The sequence below is a fragment of the Hyperoodon ampullatus genome (genome assembly GCF_949752795.1).
Source record: "Hyperoodon ampullatus genome assembly, chromosome: 10".
NCBI lineage: Eukaryota > Metazoa > Chordata > Mammalia > Artiodactyla > Ziphiidae > Hyperoodon > Hyperoodon ampullatus.
Genome location: NC_136923.1, coordinates 31997954 through 32014081, shown reverse-complemented (window position 1 = coordinate 32014081; position 16128 = coordinate 31997954). Strand labels below are relative to the sequence as shown.

Genomic DNA, 16128 nt, shown 5'->3' with positions numbered 1-16128 from the left:
AGCAGGCACTTTGCTTTTGAGTTTAGTCATGAACTTTAAGTTAAATTTCTTAAATTACTTTATTGCTCCATGTTCTAGCTAAACAGTAGAAGTTCATGCTTAAAAAAATTGGCAGGCCTGTTATTTTTCTAGCGGCCTGTCTTTTCTGTCATTTAATAATATGACCCTAAATGTCTTTTTAAAATTTTGTTTTATATTTTTAAAGTAGAAAGATGAAGCAAGTAGTATCTGGGCTCTCACGTGTAAAATTATCGCAACTGCTTAATTATGTGTTTCAGCATTTGTGAGGTGACTGGGGTGGGTCTGGATTTGCGTGGGTGTTGGATTTGGTGCTCATGTGGGAACACACCCCAAATTTCTGGAAATGAGCAATACTCAGCCCATGTGACACATAGCTTTGTCATTGTCCCAGCTCCCTGGAGAGAGGTGGTCTCTTGGGGAATGGGCTTTGTTGGCATTTTGGCCTTCCCTTTTGCAGCCTGGAATTTGGGTTGGGTGAGGCTAGCAGGCCATTTTGGGACAAGCCCTGATGTGCGTTGAAATTTACCTTTTTCAGTAGGTGATCACACTTCCTCTTCCAGCATTTAAAATGTGCCATTCTCTGCCTAATTTCTTAACTTATCTGGATTTTTACTCAGTGATGTGTTCTTGGCTTTACAGAAGTGGCAAATGAGGGCTTCCTTCTTTGAAGAGGAACTTTCTCCTTAATGGGTTTCAGCAGGAGGTTATGCCCTTTGAAGCTCAGAGCAGAGATGGTTTGGGGGGAAATGAAGTCATAGGGCTGGAATCTGATTCCACAAAGTTACTGAACTTCAAGACCTGTGTGTGTCTGTGTGTGTGTGTGTGTGTGTGTGTGTGTGTGTGTGTGTGTGTGTGTGGTAGAGGGACAGAGAGAGAGGGAGACAGGGCAGGGCAGAGGGGAGAAAGAGAGAAAAGCTTTGCTGAGATATCTACGTCTATTACAGAGGACTCTGAAATAACAGCCTTTTAATTTTAGCTGATGAGATGGATTCCCAGTCAAGGCTCAGCCCCTTGAAAGCCATGTCAGAGTTCTTTAAACGGGACCTGAAGGGTGACTTTATGGAGACAGGTTTGCATTTTCCTATTAGCTGCTGCTCTGATTTACCTAACCCGAATGCCTCTTGCTGGCCTTAACTCTGAAATTGCCTTGTACCTGCCTCATGTGCATTGCTTAATGAGTATGCCACACTTTGATTAATCTACCCTTCAGCTGATGAATCCTGACACTCATGTTCAGAACTGGGATCTAGAATCTACCAACCTAATGCATGCCTTGATTATGCTTTAAAGTGACCTCTAACCATCCCCTGCAGATGTCACATTGAGAGCCCTCTCACCCTCATGAGATAGGCACCCTCACCTACCCTGCGCCCTACACCCAGAATGCTGCTGCCATGATGGTCTTTGCTCAGAGGTGGATACAAGTTTTTTTTTTGTTTTTTGGGGTTTTTTTGCGGTACGCGGGCCTCTCACTGTTGTGGCCTCTCCCGTTGCGGAGCACAGGCTCCAGACGCACAGGCTCAGCGGCCATGGCTCACCGGCCCAGCCGCTCCGCGGCATGTGGGATCTTCCCGGACCGGGGCACGAACCTGTGTCCCTTGCATCGGCAGGCGGACTCTCAACCACTGCGCCACCAGGGAAGCCCCTGGATACAAGTTTTAACTGGCTGGCCCATTGGTTAAATTTTGCTGTTCAGAGTTCTGGACTCTTTGACCCTTTCTTGGCTGTAGAGTAAAATTACCTCATCCCAGCATGCCTAACCAGCTTGAAAGGATAGCATGTCTGCAACAAGCACCTTCACCATATGCCCTCCAGCAAAAAGTGCAGGCAGTCTCCTTAATTATACTCTAGGTCCGACGGAGTGTAGTTCAGCCAACAGAAAGCTAAAGGTGTCTCTTAGGGTCATTTCTGCAGCTATGAATTGGGGAATCTTTCTCCTGTGATTTCTTAGGCCTCTGATTATGGCCTGCTTGCCTTTGTGTTATCAGTGGAAACCAATAGCTCTCATGGATGAATGTGATCCTTTATGAACTCAGCCCAGGTGGAGTGAAGGGGAAGCCAGGCAGTTCCTCAGCCCTCTCATCTCTGTTCTCAGGTCTGGTGGAGCCCGTGAACGTGGTGGACAATGGGGATGGCACACACACAGTGACCTACACCCCGTCCCAGGAGGGGCCTTACATGGTCTCTGTTAAATATGCTGATGAAGAGATCCCTCGTAGGTAAGCTTCTGTCACTTAGGGAAGGGGTTCAAGCCCACCCCTCTGGTGACCAGCACTGCTCTGGTGGCCCACCCATCCATTCATTTATCCATGTATCCATCCATCTGTCCACCCACCCACGTATCCATCCATCCACTCATTTACCCATCCATCCATCTGATCAGCCTCACTGAGAACCGGCATGCTCTGCACAGGTGTTAAAATACACTAGCCTTGGTGTTTGTGCCTCCTGCTGTCTTGGTGCCCGCCCTACATTTGTTCCTTTCAGCCATCTTTAATGTAAAGATGAGCTGAAATTAAGGAGTGCGTTAGTTCATCAAGGTCTTCTTTCTGGTGACCATGCAACTTGTTTTCTGATTAGGGCAAAAATTTTTACTTCTTAGTTGAGAATTTGGTTGACCATAGCATTCCCAGAAAGTGTTGAATAAAAACCTGTTCCTCATTCCTATTAATAGAAAACATGTTGCTTAAGCTCTTTACCTCTCAGAAGAGTCTCCAAAGATTTTTTTTATCATACTTAGAATTTAAAAGTTTCACCTTTACCCCAAAGGTGCATATTTTTACATGAAGATATACAGATAGCTCTAGCGCTGTGGAAAGGTATAAGTTATAAATTACATTTATGTGGTACTTGACTAATAGGTCTTACATCATCTAAAACATTAAAAATAGAAAATAAGAGGACAAGATAATATTGAAACATCAGTTTTTTTGTTTGTTTGTTTGTTTTGACGGTACGCGGGCCTCTCACTGTTGTGGCCTCTCCCATTGCGGAGCACAGGCTCCAGAAGCGCAGGCTCAGCGGCCATGGCTCACGGACCCGGCCGCTCTGTGGCATGTGGGATCTCCCTGGACCGGGGCACGAACCCGTGTCCCCTGCATCGGCAGGCGGACTCTCAACCACTGCGCCGCCAGGGAAGCCCTGAAACATCAGTTTTAATATGTTTTCTTTCCATCTTGGTGATCATTGTGTTAGTAAAACAAAAGTGGGTTAAATGTGTTTAACCCCATGTTTCCCAAACTAATTTGGAAATTAGTTTGTAACCCATGGAATGCACTTATGGAAAGCTGGTCTGCTGTATGATGGTTACATGGTTGTAAATTTCTGCTGGATTTGGCACTTAAGTCTTATATGCTGTAGAAATCCTGCCTCTCAATCCCAGTCTCTTGTGTAAGAGAGGTCAGATGTAGCTGGGTTGAAGTGTATCCATACTGAACTGGGGTGTGTATGTCTGTCAAGTCCCTTTAAGGTCAAGGTCCTTCCCACATACGATGCCAGCAAAGTGACCGCCAGTGGCCCTGGCCTCAGTACCTATGGTGTGCCTGCCAGCCTGCCTGTGGAGTTTGCGATCGATGCCAGAGATGCCGGGGAAGGCCTGCTTGCTGTTCAGATAACGGTAACCTTGAATGATTTTTCTGGAGCCAAACTTCATTAATAAGACCTAATTTCTCAGCTGGGGTTAAGAACCAGGATTTTAACAACTAATTTCTAGCCTCATGCAAATGTTTATCTGATTTCCCCACTAGAGAGTCAGTAATTGTACAGGACAACAAACAGGCTTGCCTGAGAAGTCTGAGAGTATAGCTTCAAGTTTTGGTGAATCTCATATATTTTGCTCTCTATTATATCTATTCCTATCTTTTGTTGTTTGAGTGTTTAAAATTACCCTTTGGATTAGTTAAGACTAAGTTCTGCTGCATATCACAGTCAACCCTCAAATAAGAGTGGCTTAAACACATGGGATAGTTCTCTCTTGTTAGACAGGCCCAGAGGCCGGGCAAGGTGCCTGGGGGCTATGTGGCTTATCAAGGAAGCAGGCTCCATTCCATCTCTCTGCTCCTATGGCTTCTGTCCCTAAGGTCTCCTCATGGACCATGAGCCTGCTGGTGCTCTGGCCATCCAATCCACATGGCAAGCCAGAAGGAGGAAGCAGAAGGGACAATGGGACCTTCCAACTCAATCAGCTCTCTTAAGCAACCCTGTCAGAAGTCCCTCATGAGACTTCCACTCTCTTCTTGTTTGCCAGAAGTTTGTCATAAGTCCCATGGCTGTACCTAGTGGCCAACGATACTAGGAAGTGGCGTCTCGTATTCTGGAAGCAGCATACCTAGCTAAGAATTAGGTTCCTGTTAGTAAAGAGGGAAAGGAGAGTGAAGGTGTGCAGAAGCAGGGGCCTCTGCCCCCTTGTCTCCCTACATTTCGATGGATTTGGAGCTAAACCTGTTTGTCCCCTTGACAGAAAATTCACTAAAAATTGACGATGTCCATCACAGTGTTAAAGGGATCTATGACCCTCTGCTCCCACCACCTGCCAAAATGTATTAAGCCAGTAATTCTTTTTTCCCTCCCACTAGAGGCATTAATTAATGAGCAAAATCTGTCAAGGTTTTCTTTGAATGGTTTCTACATCTTGATGACAACATCCTAAATAGCATTTCTCGGTGATCCACAGGACCAAGAGGGAAAACCCAAAAGAGCCATTGTCCATGATAATAAAGATGGCACGTACGCTGTTACCTACATCCCTGACAAGACTGGACGTTATATGATTGGGGTTACCTACGGTGGGGATGACATCCCGTTGTCTCCCTACCGCATCCGGGCCACACAGACGGGCGATGCCAGCAAGTGCCTGGCCACAGGTGAGTGCAGCTCAAGGACAGGAGTGTGTGTTTGGGCCTCAGAAAGCCAGCGTCTGCCACTTAATAGCTGTGTGATCAGGGCAAGATGCTCAACCACTCTTAGCCTCAGGCAGACTTAGATGGAAGATCTTTTTGGAAAACATTTAAGTTCATGAAGCTCTTCCAAGGATCAGAGACTGTTTCGCAGTGCTATTGCAGAGATTAGATGAGGTCAGACATGAAAAGTGCTTAGCACAGTGCCAGGCACATGGAAACTATTACAGTTACTTTTGAAGTGGGTGATTGTTGAGATTTCAGTTGTTGTGATTTCAACTGTGGCTCCCATGAAAAGCATCAAATTTATGCCTTTCATGAGTAGATGGTTTAGTTATTCGAGATATATTCAAGAGCATTTCAGGCCAGGGCTAGAGAAGCACATTAAAGGATCTAGGTTTTCCTCAACACTCAGGACTTAACATCTGAGTCTCTCGGGAATTCTCCAGGAATATTAGAGCATATCAGTTCCTTCCATTTCTAAGACACGACCAATTGAATATCATGGGCAACTCTGATGTTGCTTCAAGCAGATTTCAAACCATGAATCCCCATCTCTGAAATGAAACTGATTTGCTTCTCTTTAAATAAAACTAAACAGAGGTCCACCCTGGATGTGTCCTATTTCTCTCATATCTCGTCTTGTTCTGAAAGGAGAAAATCTTTTGGCTTTCAGGGTGAGGTTGTAAATTGCTCAGCTTGGCTCTTTTTGGCTCATCCACCACAAGACTGAGAAATTTTCTAACGATGGCCGGTCTGCCACCTCCTAGGTCTGTGCTGTTCCAGAGACAACTGGATTGTCTTTGCTAACCTGAGGGCATGTGAATACTGGGTGGGAACTTCCTCCTGGCTTTCCAGGCTCTCCTCCTTCCCCCAGCTCAGGCAGGATACTCTGCTCAGCCTGGGGGCTCCTTTGGCCCTACCTCTCAGCCTGTCATTCAGCGCCAAACTTCAGTCTTCCCTTACTACTCACTGTCTCAGCGTGTTCTTATCACTCCCTGTTGCTTCTGCACACTTTGCTTTTTTTTTTTTTTTTTTGCCAGGGTGCTTTTAATTCACAGTTTTTTGCACTCCCTGATCCGTGGATCCTCAGTAAAGGGGTGCCACAAGTCAGAGAGACAGACAGATAGACGGGTCATCATTTGGAGACAGAGGTTATAAGTCTTCCCTAGCCAAGGGTACCCAGCCTTCAGAATTCAGCCATTTCCCCTTTCTCAGGAAGTCCTCTGTCAATGTGGCAACCCTGGGATGTAAATTCATAGAACTTTCCATAGATGTGCTGCAGAATGCTTCTTTGAAGAACCATTGATTATGTTTTTGATAACTTAGTCCCCCCTCGGTGTTTCCAACACAGATTGAGTTGTCATTCTTGGTGTCCAGCCTGCATGCATCTGCCCTGTTAGATTTTGAGCATATTGAGAGCTGAGACTGTGGTTTGCTCACCTTTGTGTGTATCTGGCACTTAAGAAAATGCCCAGTATGTGTTTGCTGATGAAAGTTGACCTTCATCCCCATACACTTGAATGCTGGCAAAGCGGGTTTAGCATATGGTTATCACTCGGAACTTGCAGATACACCTTATTTAATAAGTAATGGATAGAATGCTCCCTGGAGCAGCATCTTCCCCAGGGCATCTCTGGGACATCCCTCTGCACGGTGGCAGTTGAAGGTCTAACATTCACAGATACAACACGAACGTGTGATTTGTTCTTGGGCCTTCAGCTGCTGTCCATGGCTGAAGCTTCCACGCTCTCCTCCTAAACTTTTCTCCAGGTCCTGGAATCGCCTCCACTGTGAAAACTGGCGAGGAAGTGGGCTTTGTGGTAGACGCCAAGACCGCCGGGAAAGGCAAAGTGACCTGCACGGTTCTGACCCCAGACGGCACTGAGGCTGAGGCTGATGTCATCGAGAATGAGGATGGCACCTATGACATTTTCTACACGGCTGCCAAGCCGGGCACCTATGTCATCTACGTGCGCTTTGGTGGCGTTGATATTCCCAACAGCCCCTTCACTGTCATGGTAAGGAAAATTCCTTCTCTAGAGTATGCTGTTGTTAGCAGGAACAGTAACGATTGCTCTTTGTTAAACCCTGGCTGAGACATCCCCGGCCACTTTTTTTTTCTTTTCTGTAAAAAAAAATTGTCTTAAGCAGTCATGACCTTGCAGAATCCTGTAGTAATCTCTAGAAACCCAGGGACCCTTTGGCTCTAAGGGGTTTTAGGAAATCACTGGCAACCAAAGTGTCCATCATTCTTAAGGATCTTAGGCAATGTCCTGGCCTAAGCCCAGCTCAGAAAGATACGCTTTGACAAAAACGTCTATAAGTAAAACATTACAATTTTTCATCCTGCTAGTTCTTCCTCCTCTCTCCTCCCCTGGAGGAGAGAGGTTCCCAAGGCTGTTATGTCTGGAGACTTGACTCTGATACCCCAGGACTCAAAGTACCTCCAGTTGTGTTTTGGAAAGATTCAGACTTTGATGATGAGGGGGAAATAACTTGTCTTTTTGAAGCTAGGAACATCTGGAATAAAAGAAAACCATTCTGCAAAACCTCTGAGCCAGAGAATGGCTAGGCCCTTTAATTTTCAAATCTGAGTGACTTTTAGATCTTCCTTTGATTATTAAGGTTCTTCAACCAGGAAAAGGGTTAGAAACCTTAGGAGCAGTCCTTCATTTAACCCTTAAAACTATGCATTGTTGGCCCTTTTACAAATGCTGTATAGGAGCGGGGATCAGACTCAAGTCCACTGAACCCAGACTGCCTGCTCTGGACAGCTGCTGAGCACCGTCCTCACCTGTGTCCTTTGGTGCCATGGGCAGCAGACCACAAAGTTTACAGAACTCAGTGGCCTGGCCCCATGCACAGCCTACAAAGCTCCATCTAATGATTTCACTTTATGCAGCAGCAGAGAAGGACACGAAGACTCCATTCCAGACAGAAGCCCATGTCTGTCTCCCACTCTATAATCTGCTGTGCCTTTATTCTTTTCCATAGATGTTTGTTTATCTATAAACGTTGTGCCAGAGACCTGGAGCCTTTTTATGTCTCAAGGATGTAAACACTTTTTTTTTTTTTTTTTTTTTAACCGGTACGCGGGCCTCTCACTGTTGTGGCCTCTCCCGTTGCGGAGCACAGGCTCCGGACGCGCAGACCCAGCGGTCATGGCTCACGGGCCCAGCCGCTCCACAGCATGTGGGATCCTCCCGGACCGGGGCATGAACCCGTGTCCCCTGCATCGGCAGGTGGACTCCCAACCACCGCTCCACCAGGGAAGCCCAAGATGTAAACACTTTTGACGCTGTTAATTTGGGAGTGTTTTTCTCCTCAGGGGAGAAAAAGATGCAGCTAGAAAGTTTATGTCCTTCTTATTTACAGAGAAGTCCCAGTTGTAGTTTTAAGAATCTGTTTTTAGCCCACAGGAGTTTTTATCTGGTTGGTTAGAATTGGGCAGAGGTCACAGCCCTGCTGGTGGGATGAGCTGGAGATAAGAGACCACGTTTGGAGGGTGTGAGTGAGGAAACCAGGAAGAAAATACCAAGGACCGTTTTAGCAGATGAGTCAGAAACCTGCAGTGGAGGCCACCAAACTCGTTAGGAATGAATGTTCATTCAGCCCTGGATTGCACACAGAGCAAGGATCCTTTGTGTAAAACGCACAACCCCCCTAACAACTGCTGAAGGCTGGAAGGGATGACACTCAGGGCACGTGCTTTAGGTCTTCATTCTCCCGTTCCTAGCTTCCTCCAGCCTTACCTAGATGGGCTCACTTTCTATTCATTGGCCTCTTGGGGCTAGGTTCGCTGTCTTCCCCTGCAGGCTTGGGGCCAAAAGGACATGAACACCCTGTACTGCCTTTGCGGCAAATGTCTGTAGGAGCCCCAGCAGGCTGGTTCAGTTAAATACATCTCACAGACGTGCACAGCAAGTCACGGGTCTAGCAGCTTCTCTGCCTGTCACTGTTAAGAAGTCACTGATCAAAGGCTATAGCGTAGCCACTGAAAGATCTTCCTGGCTGATGTGTCCCGGAGTCACCCAACCTGAGATGGTCCAGGGGGTGGGGGATAGGGCTGTTGCAAACGTTGAAGCTTACAAAGCTGCCTTTGTAAGTGAAGCCCCCTTTCTGAGATGCCAGAATACACAAAAGGGGCTAAACATGGGCACGGAAGTTTTCCTCCAGAAGGGAGGCTTTCCAATTCTTTTACTGTGGGAGAAGAGGGAACTGAGAGGGGACCCATCCCTTATCAGGGTGATTGGATCAGGAACACAAAGTCTCTGGTTCTTAAAAAATGAATTTATAAAAACTTTTAGAACATAACTATAGATACATACCAAGTAACAAGAGACCCCTTTCCCAATTTCATGCCCCAGGGGTGACCAGCATTAGGTTTTCTCCTGCTTATACAAGAAACATGTCAGTTTTGTGCATGAGATTAACCATGCACATTGCTTTGCAACTTGCTTCCTTCCCTCAATATGCTGTAAATACCCTTCCATATTAATTGATCTGACTTGATCGCCTCTTCAGCATGGCTGCACCGGGCTCCACTGTACAAACTTACATAATTTACTTAACCGACTCCCTTACAGATGGACATTTAGGTTATTTCAGCCTTTCCCAACAATGAATGGCTCCAGTAAAATCCTTTGCACACATGACTTACCTCTAGACTTTCCTGCCAGTATTTCTATAGGCTTACTTCCTAGAAGTGGGTCATGGGTTCAGAGGGCATATGGATTTGACATTTGAACAGGAGATGCCAACTTGCTCTCCACAACGGTGGGAAGAAGGTAGGCTCCCGCTACAGGGAGTAGCTCTCTGCTATGCAAGACAGATGGGGAGGAAGCAGCCCTTGGGTGGTAGAATCTACTGAGTCGCGATGTCCCTCAATGTGATTCCCAACTAATTTCCATTTGCCACTGACCAGGCCACAGATGGGGAAGTCGCAGCTGTGGAGGAGGCACCGGTAAATGCATGTCCCCCCGGATTCAGGCCCTGGGTACACTTTTGGTTTTTGTTTTTATTTTTCCCTTTTCCATGTCTTTGTTTACTCAGCCTTCATTGCAGAAAAGCTGCAGCCTGCTTTTGGGGATTGCTTAAGCCCTCTGGGTGTCCTGGTCATTGGTTTGTCCCCACTGATCAGTGCATCACAATGATCCCGGCTTTCTCTGTAATGAGACCCACCTGTGTCATCGTACGCACTCCACGAATCGCCCACCACCATGTCTGTGATCACGCTCAGTGCAGTTTGTCTCCACGTTTAAAGAGAAAGATGGACAGCTGTCTCAGCCCTCCTGCTGACTCTAAAAGCCACCACTTGCACATTTGGTTTCTGTTCAGGGGGAAAGCCACTGCTGCTACTTTCTGCCACTTAAAACACACCTTCTTTTCCAGGCCACAGGCAACTAAACCTTTCCAGGTGGAACCTCTTGGGACTCACAGACATTGCTGTCTCTCACTTTTCCGCTTTCCCATGGGTGCTGCTGGGAATTTCACAAGCAAACAGCCTAGGGATTTTTAGCAATTGGTCAGCATGATTCCTCCAATTCTTCAGGTTCTTCTCTGGCCCCGGAGCCTGTTAGCCAAAGCCCGCAATGCATGGGCAGCCGCATCCCCAAATCCTGGCTGTACGAGTTTGCCAAATTCCCAGTTGCTCTGCCCCCTGTAGCTTCCCCAGCTCACACTGTTGTCCACTTTACCCAGTGACCGCTGCTTCCTGTTTTTAGGTAACTGAAGAGGCCTATGTCCCAGTGAGTGACATGAACGGCCTGGGGTTTAAGCCTTTCGACTTGGTCATTCCGTTTGCAGTCAGGAAAGGAGAAATCACCGGTAAGCACTGTCGTGAAAGCCGTCTTGTTCTCACTCACTTGCACCAGCTCTCCAAACAGTGCGCAGGAACTGGTTCCACCTGTCCCCCAGACCTGGGGTCCGGAACCCAGCATCCCTGGGTCAGTCCATGAGCCCATGGGATTGCAGAATGTTCTGTGTGTATATGTGTATCTCAGAAGAGGTGGTTCATTTATAACTTGCATCCTGGAGAGAGGGCCGGAGATGCTCTGTAGGTGGAGAACCACTGTGTTTAGATCTCTCTCGACCATCACGTTCCTATTCCCCCCCTTTCTTGCCTTCTCTTATTCTTCTACTTTTCCAGATGTGACATTGACACTGAGGTCTGTTGTACAAGAGTTACTTCCTCTCCTAGCCTCCTTTCAATGCCTGCTTCTCTTTGAGTTGACACTTTACCAATCCAATTGGTCTCATGGTCTTCTCAAGTCCTGTTTGAGCTTCTCATTTGTCAGTACAAAAGTAGAAGACCCTTTACTTGTGAGTTGCCTGCTGCATTTTGTGGAAACAAAATAGAACAAAATAAAGGCAGGTACGTCTCTGCTTCCGGTTGTGGAACGTGGTGTTTTAGGCCATGGTGAAGTGTTCTTGTATCTGAAAACCTTTATTGTGAAGGCCACGTGTGCCTCTGTGCTCAGCTTCTCGGGGGACGTCTTGGTGGGCTCACTGCCCTGTCTCCATGTGCTCCAACAGGAGAGGTCCACATGCCTTCTGGGAAGACAGCCACACCTGAGATTGTGGACAACAAGGATGGCACAGTCACTGTCAGATACGCTCCCACTGAGGTCGGGCTCCACGAGATGCACATCAAATACATGGGCAGCCACATCCCTGGTAAGTTGGGCTCAGCGCCCTGGCTGACTGGCCCTGCAGGACTCCAGGATTCAGGATGTGAACATCTGGGAGGTTGTAGTCAGTCGTTCAGTCACCTGCTGTGTGGTTTTCAGTGGCAGATTTGGGAATGCAGTGTGGGCGTCCCTGCAAAACCAAACAGGCTGTGACCCCAGCAGATCCAGCTAGTTTCCAGCAGGGATGACACAGCTAAGTGTCCTGGGTCACAGTGCAGGCCCTTTCGGTCCGCGATTGTTTGTCTTTGTCACTATGCCAAGCATGGCCAAAGGGTGAGCTGGGAGAAAAATGTGAGGCACATCAAGGGACTTTCCAGCCGGGCCTGCAGAGCCCAGAGCAGCGTGGGACAGGAGAAGAGGTTGTGAGAAGCGGACAAGCTGCCTTATTGTCACACAGCCCTTGACAAGGAAAGCCAACTCAAGTTTCATGTCCATCAACCAGCACAGTGTTACTCTTGTTCTTTTTTTTGAGTACATAACCTATCTACATAGTTTAAAAATGATGTGGAGAAAGGTTTCCTTCCCACCCATATCCCCCATCTGCCCTCTCCTTGAACCTGTTATTGATGTTTTATGCTAGATATCAGAATATTTTTAAGACTCTACAACAGATGAGAATACAGATGTTTAATCCCTCTCCCTTTGTTACATAAACATTAGTCTACGCTACACATTATTCTGACCTTGCCCTTTTCATCTAATGGTATAACTTGGAGAACTTTGCGCATCTGAATAGTAGAGAGTGTTCATGGTGTTCGGCTGTTTGGGTGAACGTTACACGTGAACCATTTCTCCCACTGGAGGACAATTGGGTTCTTCCCCACCTTTTGTGATTACTAGTCATGCTGCAGTGAATAATAGCCTTGCATACCCAGCATCTCACACCTGCCAGGGTGTATCTGAGATATTTGGTTCCCAGGGCAGGAATTGCAGGGCACAGGCAACAGCCCTGCAATTCTGACAGATCTCACCAAAGCACCCTTCACCCAATCTCTTCCCGTTCACATACCCACCCGCCATGTAGGAGAGCACCTGCTTTTCCACCAATTTGCCAGTGGACTAGGCTATCAAATTTTTGGATCTTTGCCAGACTGATAGTTAAAAAACAGTATTGCTTTGTTTGTATTTCTCCTGTGAATGAAACTGAGCAACTTTCTATATGGCTAAGTATCAATGCTATTTGTATTTCTTTTTCTCTGAACTGGACGTTTGTATCCTTGGCTCAGTTTTTCTCTTGGATTATTGGCCTTTGTCATATCAGTTTCTGAGAGCAGTCTAACTATTGGAGAGATTAGCCCTTTGTGATAGGAGTTGCAAATATTTCTCTCAGTTTGATATTTGCTTTAGTTTATGTGTATGTGTATGGATACTATGTGTTTAAAGCAAAACTGTATTTATCTGCTTCTATTTAAATGTTCTAAAGATGCAGATACAGAAAAAGTAAAAATGTCTTTCTACGCTTTTCCTTCTACTTCCAATGCTGGTGTGTGTATCTTTTCAAATGTCTCTCTCTGTACCTACAAATATGCATGCAATTTGGTTCTATTTTGGACTGGGATAATGGTATTAATATTACATAGGAATATATTATAATGGGTATATATTATTATATAGGTATTATAATAGGTGTTAATATTATATAGGGTATTAATATAATGGGATATTGACATTTATATAGCAATTTGCCTTTTTCTCTTTAATGCAACACATTATGGATAATCTCTCAAGTTAGTATACATAGATCTCCCTCATTATTTTTAGTGACCTGCAAGTAGACTAATGTTTATTTAACCAACCCCCTGTTGTTGGACCCTGGGTTCTTTTCCTAATTTGCATCTGAATTCTGTGGAAATGGAACTACTTGCCTAGGGCTGGGAGTGGGCCTGTGTGGAGAGGACCACAGTGGGATAGATTCCTCGGGCTGGGTTCACAGACTTTGAAAGTCATGGGCAAACGGCCTTCCCAAAGGACCTTTCCAGTCACATTCCATCTATAGTGGGTCATTTCTCTTCACCGCTCCCCCCTGCCACCTGGCCCCGGTGTAGCTGTTCCCTCCTTACTTGTCCATTTGAGCCAGATTCCCCTGCCTCGGACCCCCTCTAGTCTGGAGCACCCTGGGGACTGTTTTTCTCATGTGATCACTGAAGGGTCGATAGTGAGTAGACCCCCTTGGGTGTCCTAGGATGGGAAGCCCCACAGAGTCTCCTCTTGCCTTCTGGTCTGCCCAGGAGATGCCACACCTGCTGCTGTTAGGTGAAACCCCCTCCCCACCATGAATCCCAACTTTGTGTGTGTTCTTTGCAAACCCAGAGAGCCCACTCCAGTTCTACGTGAACTACCCCAACAGCGGGAGTGTTTCTGCATATGGCCCGGGCCTGGTGTATGGAGTGGCCAACAAAACCGCCACCTTCACCATTGTCACCGAGGACGCAGGAGAAGGTACTGTGGTTCTGTGGTTCTTAGCTGTCATTTGGAGAGTTAAGGGGATGCAATTCCAGGGAAGCCTTTAAAAATAAGGCTCTTGAATGGTAGTATCTGTCTTGTCTTTTCTCTCATAAATCTCTTACGTAGAGCTCCTCCGTCTTCTACCCAAAACAGAATTTTTTTTTTTTTTTTTTTTTGCGGTACGCGGGCCTCTCCCTGTTGTGGCCTCTCCCGTTGCGGAGCATAGGCTCCGGACGTGCAGGCTCAGCGGCCATGGCTCACGGGCCCAGCTGCTCCGCGGCATGTGGGATCTTCCCGGACTGGGGCACGAACCCGTGTCCCCTGCATTGGCAGGCGGACTCTCAACCACTGAGCCACCAGGGAAGCCCCAAAACAGAAATTTTAAAGTCCTTCGTGTTCTGATTAAAATCACATTCATACTATGAAATGTTTTATGTGACTTGCCTGAAAGTTACGTGTGTTTTGATAGATAACATTTTTGGTTTTGTTCTTTTTGCACCTGTACATGTATCCACAGGGCCACATGAATCATTTAGTGGCTTATTCTAGCTCTGTGCCCATGTGCATTGTCATCACAGGAATTTCTAAATTTGCGATTCTAATGGGATTTTCATGATGGCATCCAGCCCCCAAGCAGCAGTGATAGTCTGTGTGTGATGCTCTCTCCCGTATGTGTGATTGGCACGTGGGGTTCCATCCCTTCCTCATCCCACACATATGGAAGAATTGAACTTCAGGGTCACTTGCAGGAAGAATTCAGATGGTGGAGTGTCTTCCCAGTGACACTTTCACCATGTAAATAGCTTTATTCTGACCTACGCCCTTTGTCCGTGGCTTGTGTCAGTCTGACGTTCCTGGCATCAGGGCTGTCCCGGATGAGTGGTGATCCCTTTTGAAACACAGAAACACTCTCCCTGATGGCTCTCCTTCCCTCCTCTCATTCACAGGTGGCCTGGACTTGGCTATTGAGGGACCCTCAAAGGCGGAAATCAGCTGCATTGACAACAAAGATGGGACATGCACAGTGACCTACCTGCCCACCCTGCCAGGCGACTACAGCATTCTGGTCAAGTACAATGACAAACACATCCCTGGCAGCCCCTTCACAGCCAAGATCACAGGTAGAGTTGCCCAACTTGCTGGAGGCTCCCTGCCCCAGTAAGCCCCCCTCCCACCAGACCCGGGGCAGCAGGCTAGGCATGTCTGAGATTTAGGTTTCACAGCGTCTCCTTGGGAACAAACTAGGGGTGCAAGGCCAGCATTGGATAGGCTAAATTCCTCCTTCAGCTGGTAATCCCGGGAAAAACAAGCTTATCATTTGGAGGGCACTTATTTGTGCCAGTCTGACTCCAGGGTCCAAATAAGGAGGCCCTCAGATAGAGGCATTCAAATAATACTTACTGCGTGAGTAAATGAGCTCAGAGATGCTCATCGGCATCACTTCTAGATAGATTTTTGTCTCCCTTTTACAGATGGGAAAACTGAGGATTGGAGAGACTGGCTTAGCCAAGTTCATGTGGGTATTCTGGGATTCAGGTGGAGATTATCTGACTCAAAGCCCTGCTTCTGACCCCTGTTCTCTGTGTTCAGATCATGCTCTCAGTGGGTTATAAATGTGGTCTGTGTGGACTCAGGTCTTCCCTGTAACCAGGCATAAGTAGCAGTCATTCTTTGTTGGTTAGGTCTGCTCATTGTCTGGGGCGTGTTTTTGTCACTTGAGTTTGCGTAATTAATTCTTGCCTGTTCATCTATAAATGGCATGTGGCGTGAGAGCTCTGGAGAGCCAGGGTGACCACGTGTAATGGAGCTGTGTTGGGGCTGGTGTTTCCCAGACGACAGCAGACGGTGCTCTCAGGTGAAGCTGGGCTCTGCCGCCGACTTCCTGCTCGACATCAGTGAGACTGACCTCAGCACCCTGACGGCCAGCATCAAGGCCCCGTCCGGCCGCGACGAGCCCTGTCTCCTAAAGAGGCTGCCCAACAATCACATTGGTGAGCCCAGACTGCCCTCCCGGCAGGAGCCAGGACGTCTTGAGTGGGAGGTGGGGGTTCCCTCCTTGCCCGGGATCCCAGTCC

At 47.1% G+C, this 16128-nt stretch overlaps 1 protein-coding gene across 4 annotated transcripts in view; it reads left to right on the top strand.

Annotated features, from left to right (window-relative positions):
* The window catches only part of FLNB (filamin B), a gene marked incomplete at its 5' end in the record, with an annotated part of 140471 nt that overhangs the window by 101453 nt on the left and 22890 nt on the right, over window positions 1-16128 (top strand). Inside the window, 11 exons of one of the 4 annotated variants that reach the window (XM_079712175.1) lie at window positions 998-1090; window positions 2117-2240; window positions 3481-3637; window positions 4694-4883; window positions 6690-6937; window positions 9844-9915; window positions 10643-10745; window positions 11454-11594; window positions 13919-14047; window positions 15001-15174; window positions 15886-16044. In XM_079712175.1, coding sequence (XP_079568301.1) covers window positions 998-1090; window positions 2117-2240; window positions 3481-3637; window positions 4694-4883; window positions 6690-6937; window positions 9844-9915; window positions 10643-10745; window positions 11454-11594; window positions 13919-14047; window positions 15001-15174; window positions 15886-16044 — 1590 coding nt within the window. The remainder of the gene's footprint in view (window positions 1-997; window positions 1091-2116; window positions 2241-3480; window positions 3638-4693; window positions 4884-6689; window positions 6938-9843; window positions 9916-10642; window positions 10746-11453; window positions 11595-13918; window positions 14048-15000; window positions 15175-15885; window positions 16045-16128) is intronic. The other 3 variants (XM_079712177.1, XM_079712176.1, XM_079712178.1) reach the window with 3 other exon arrangements.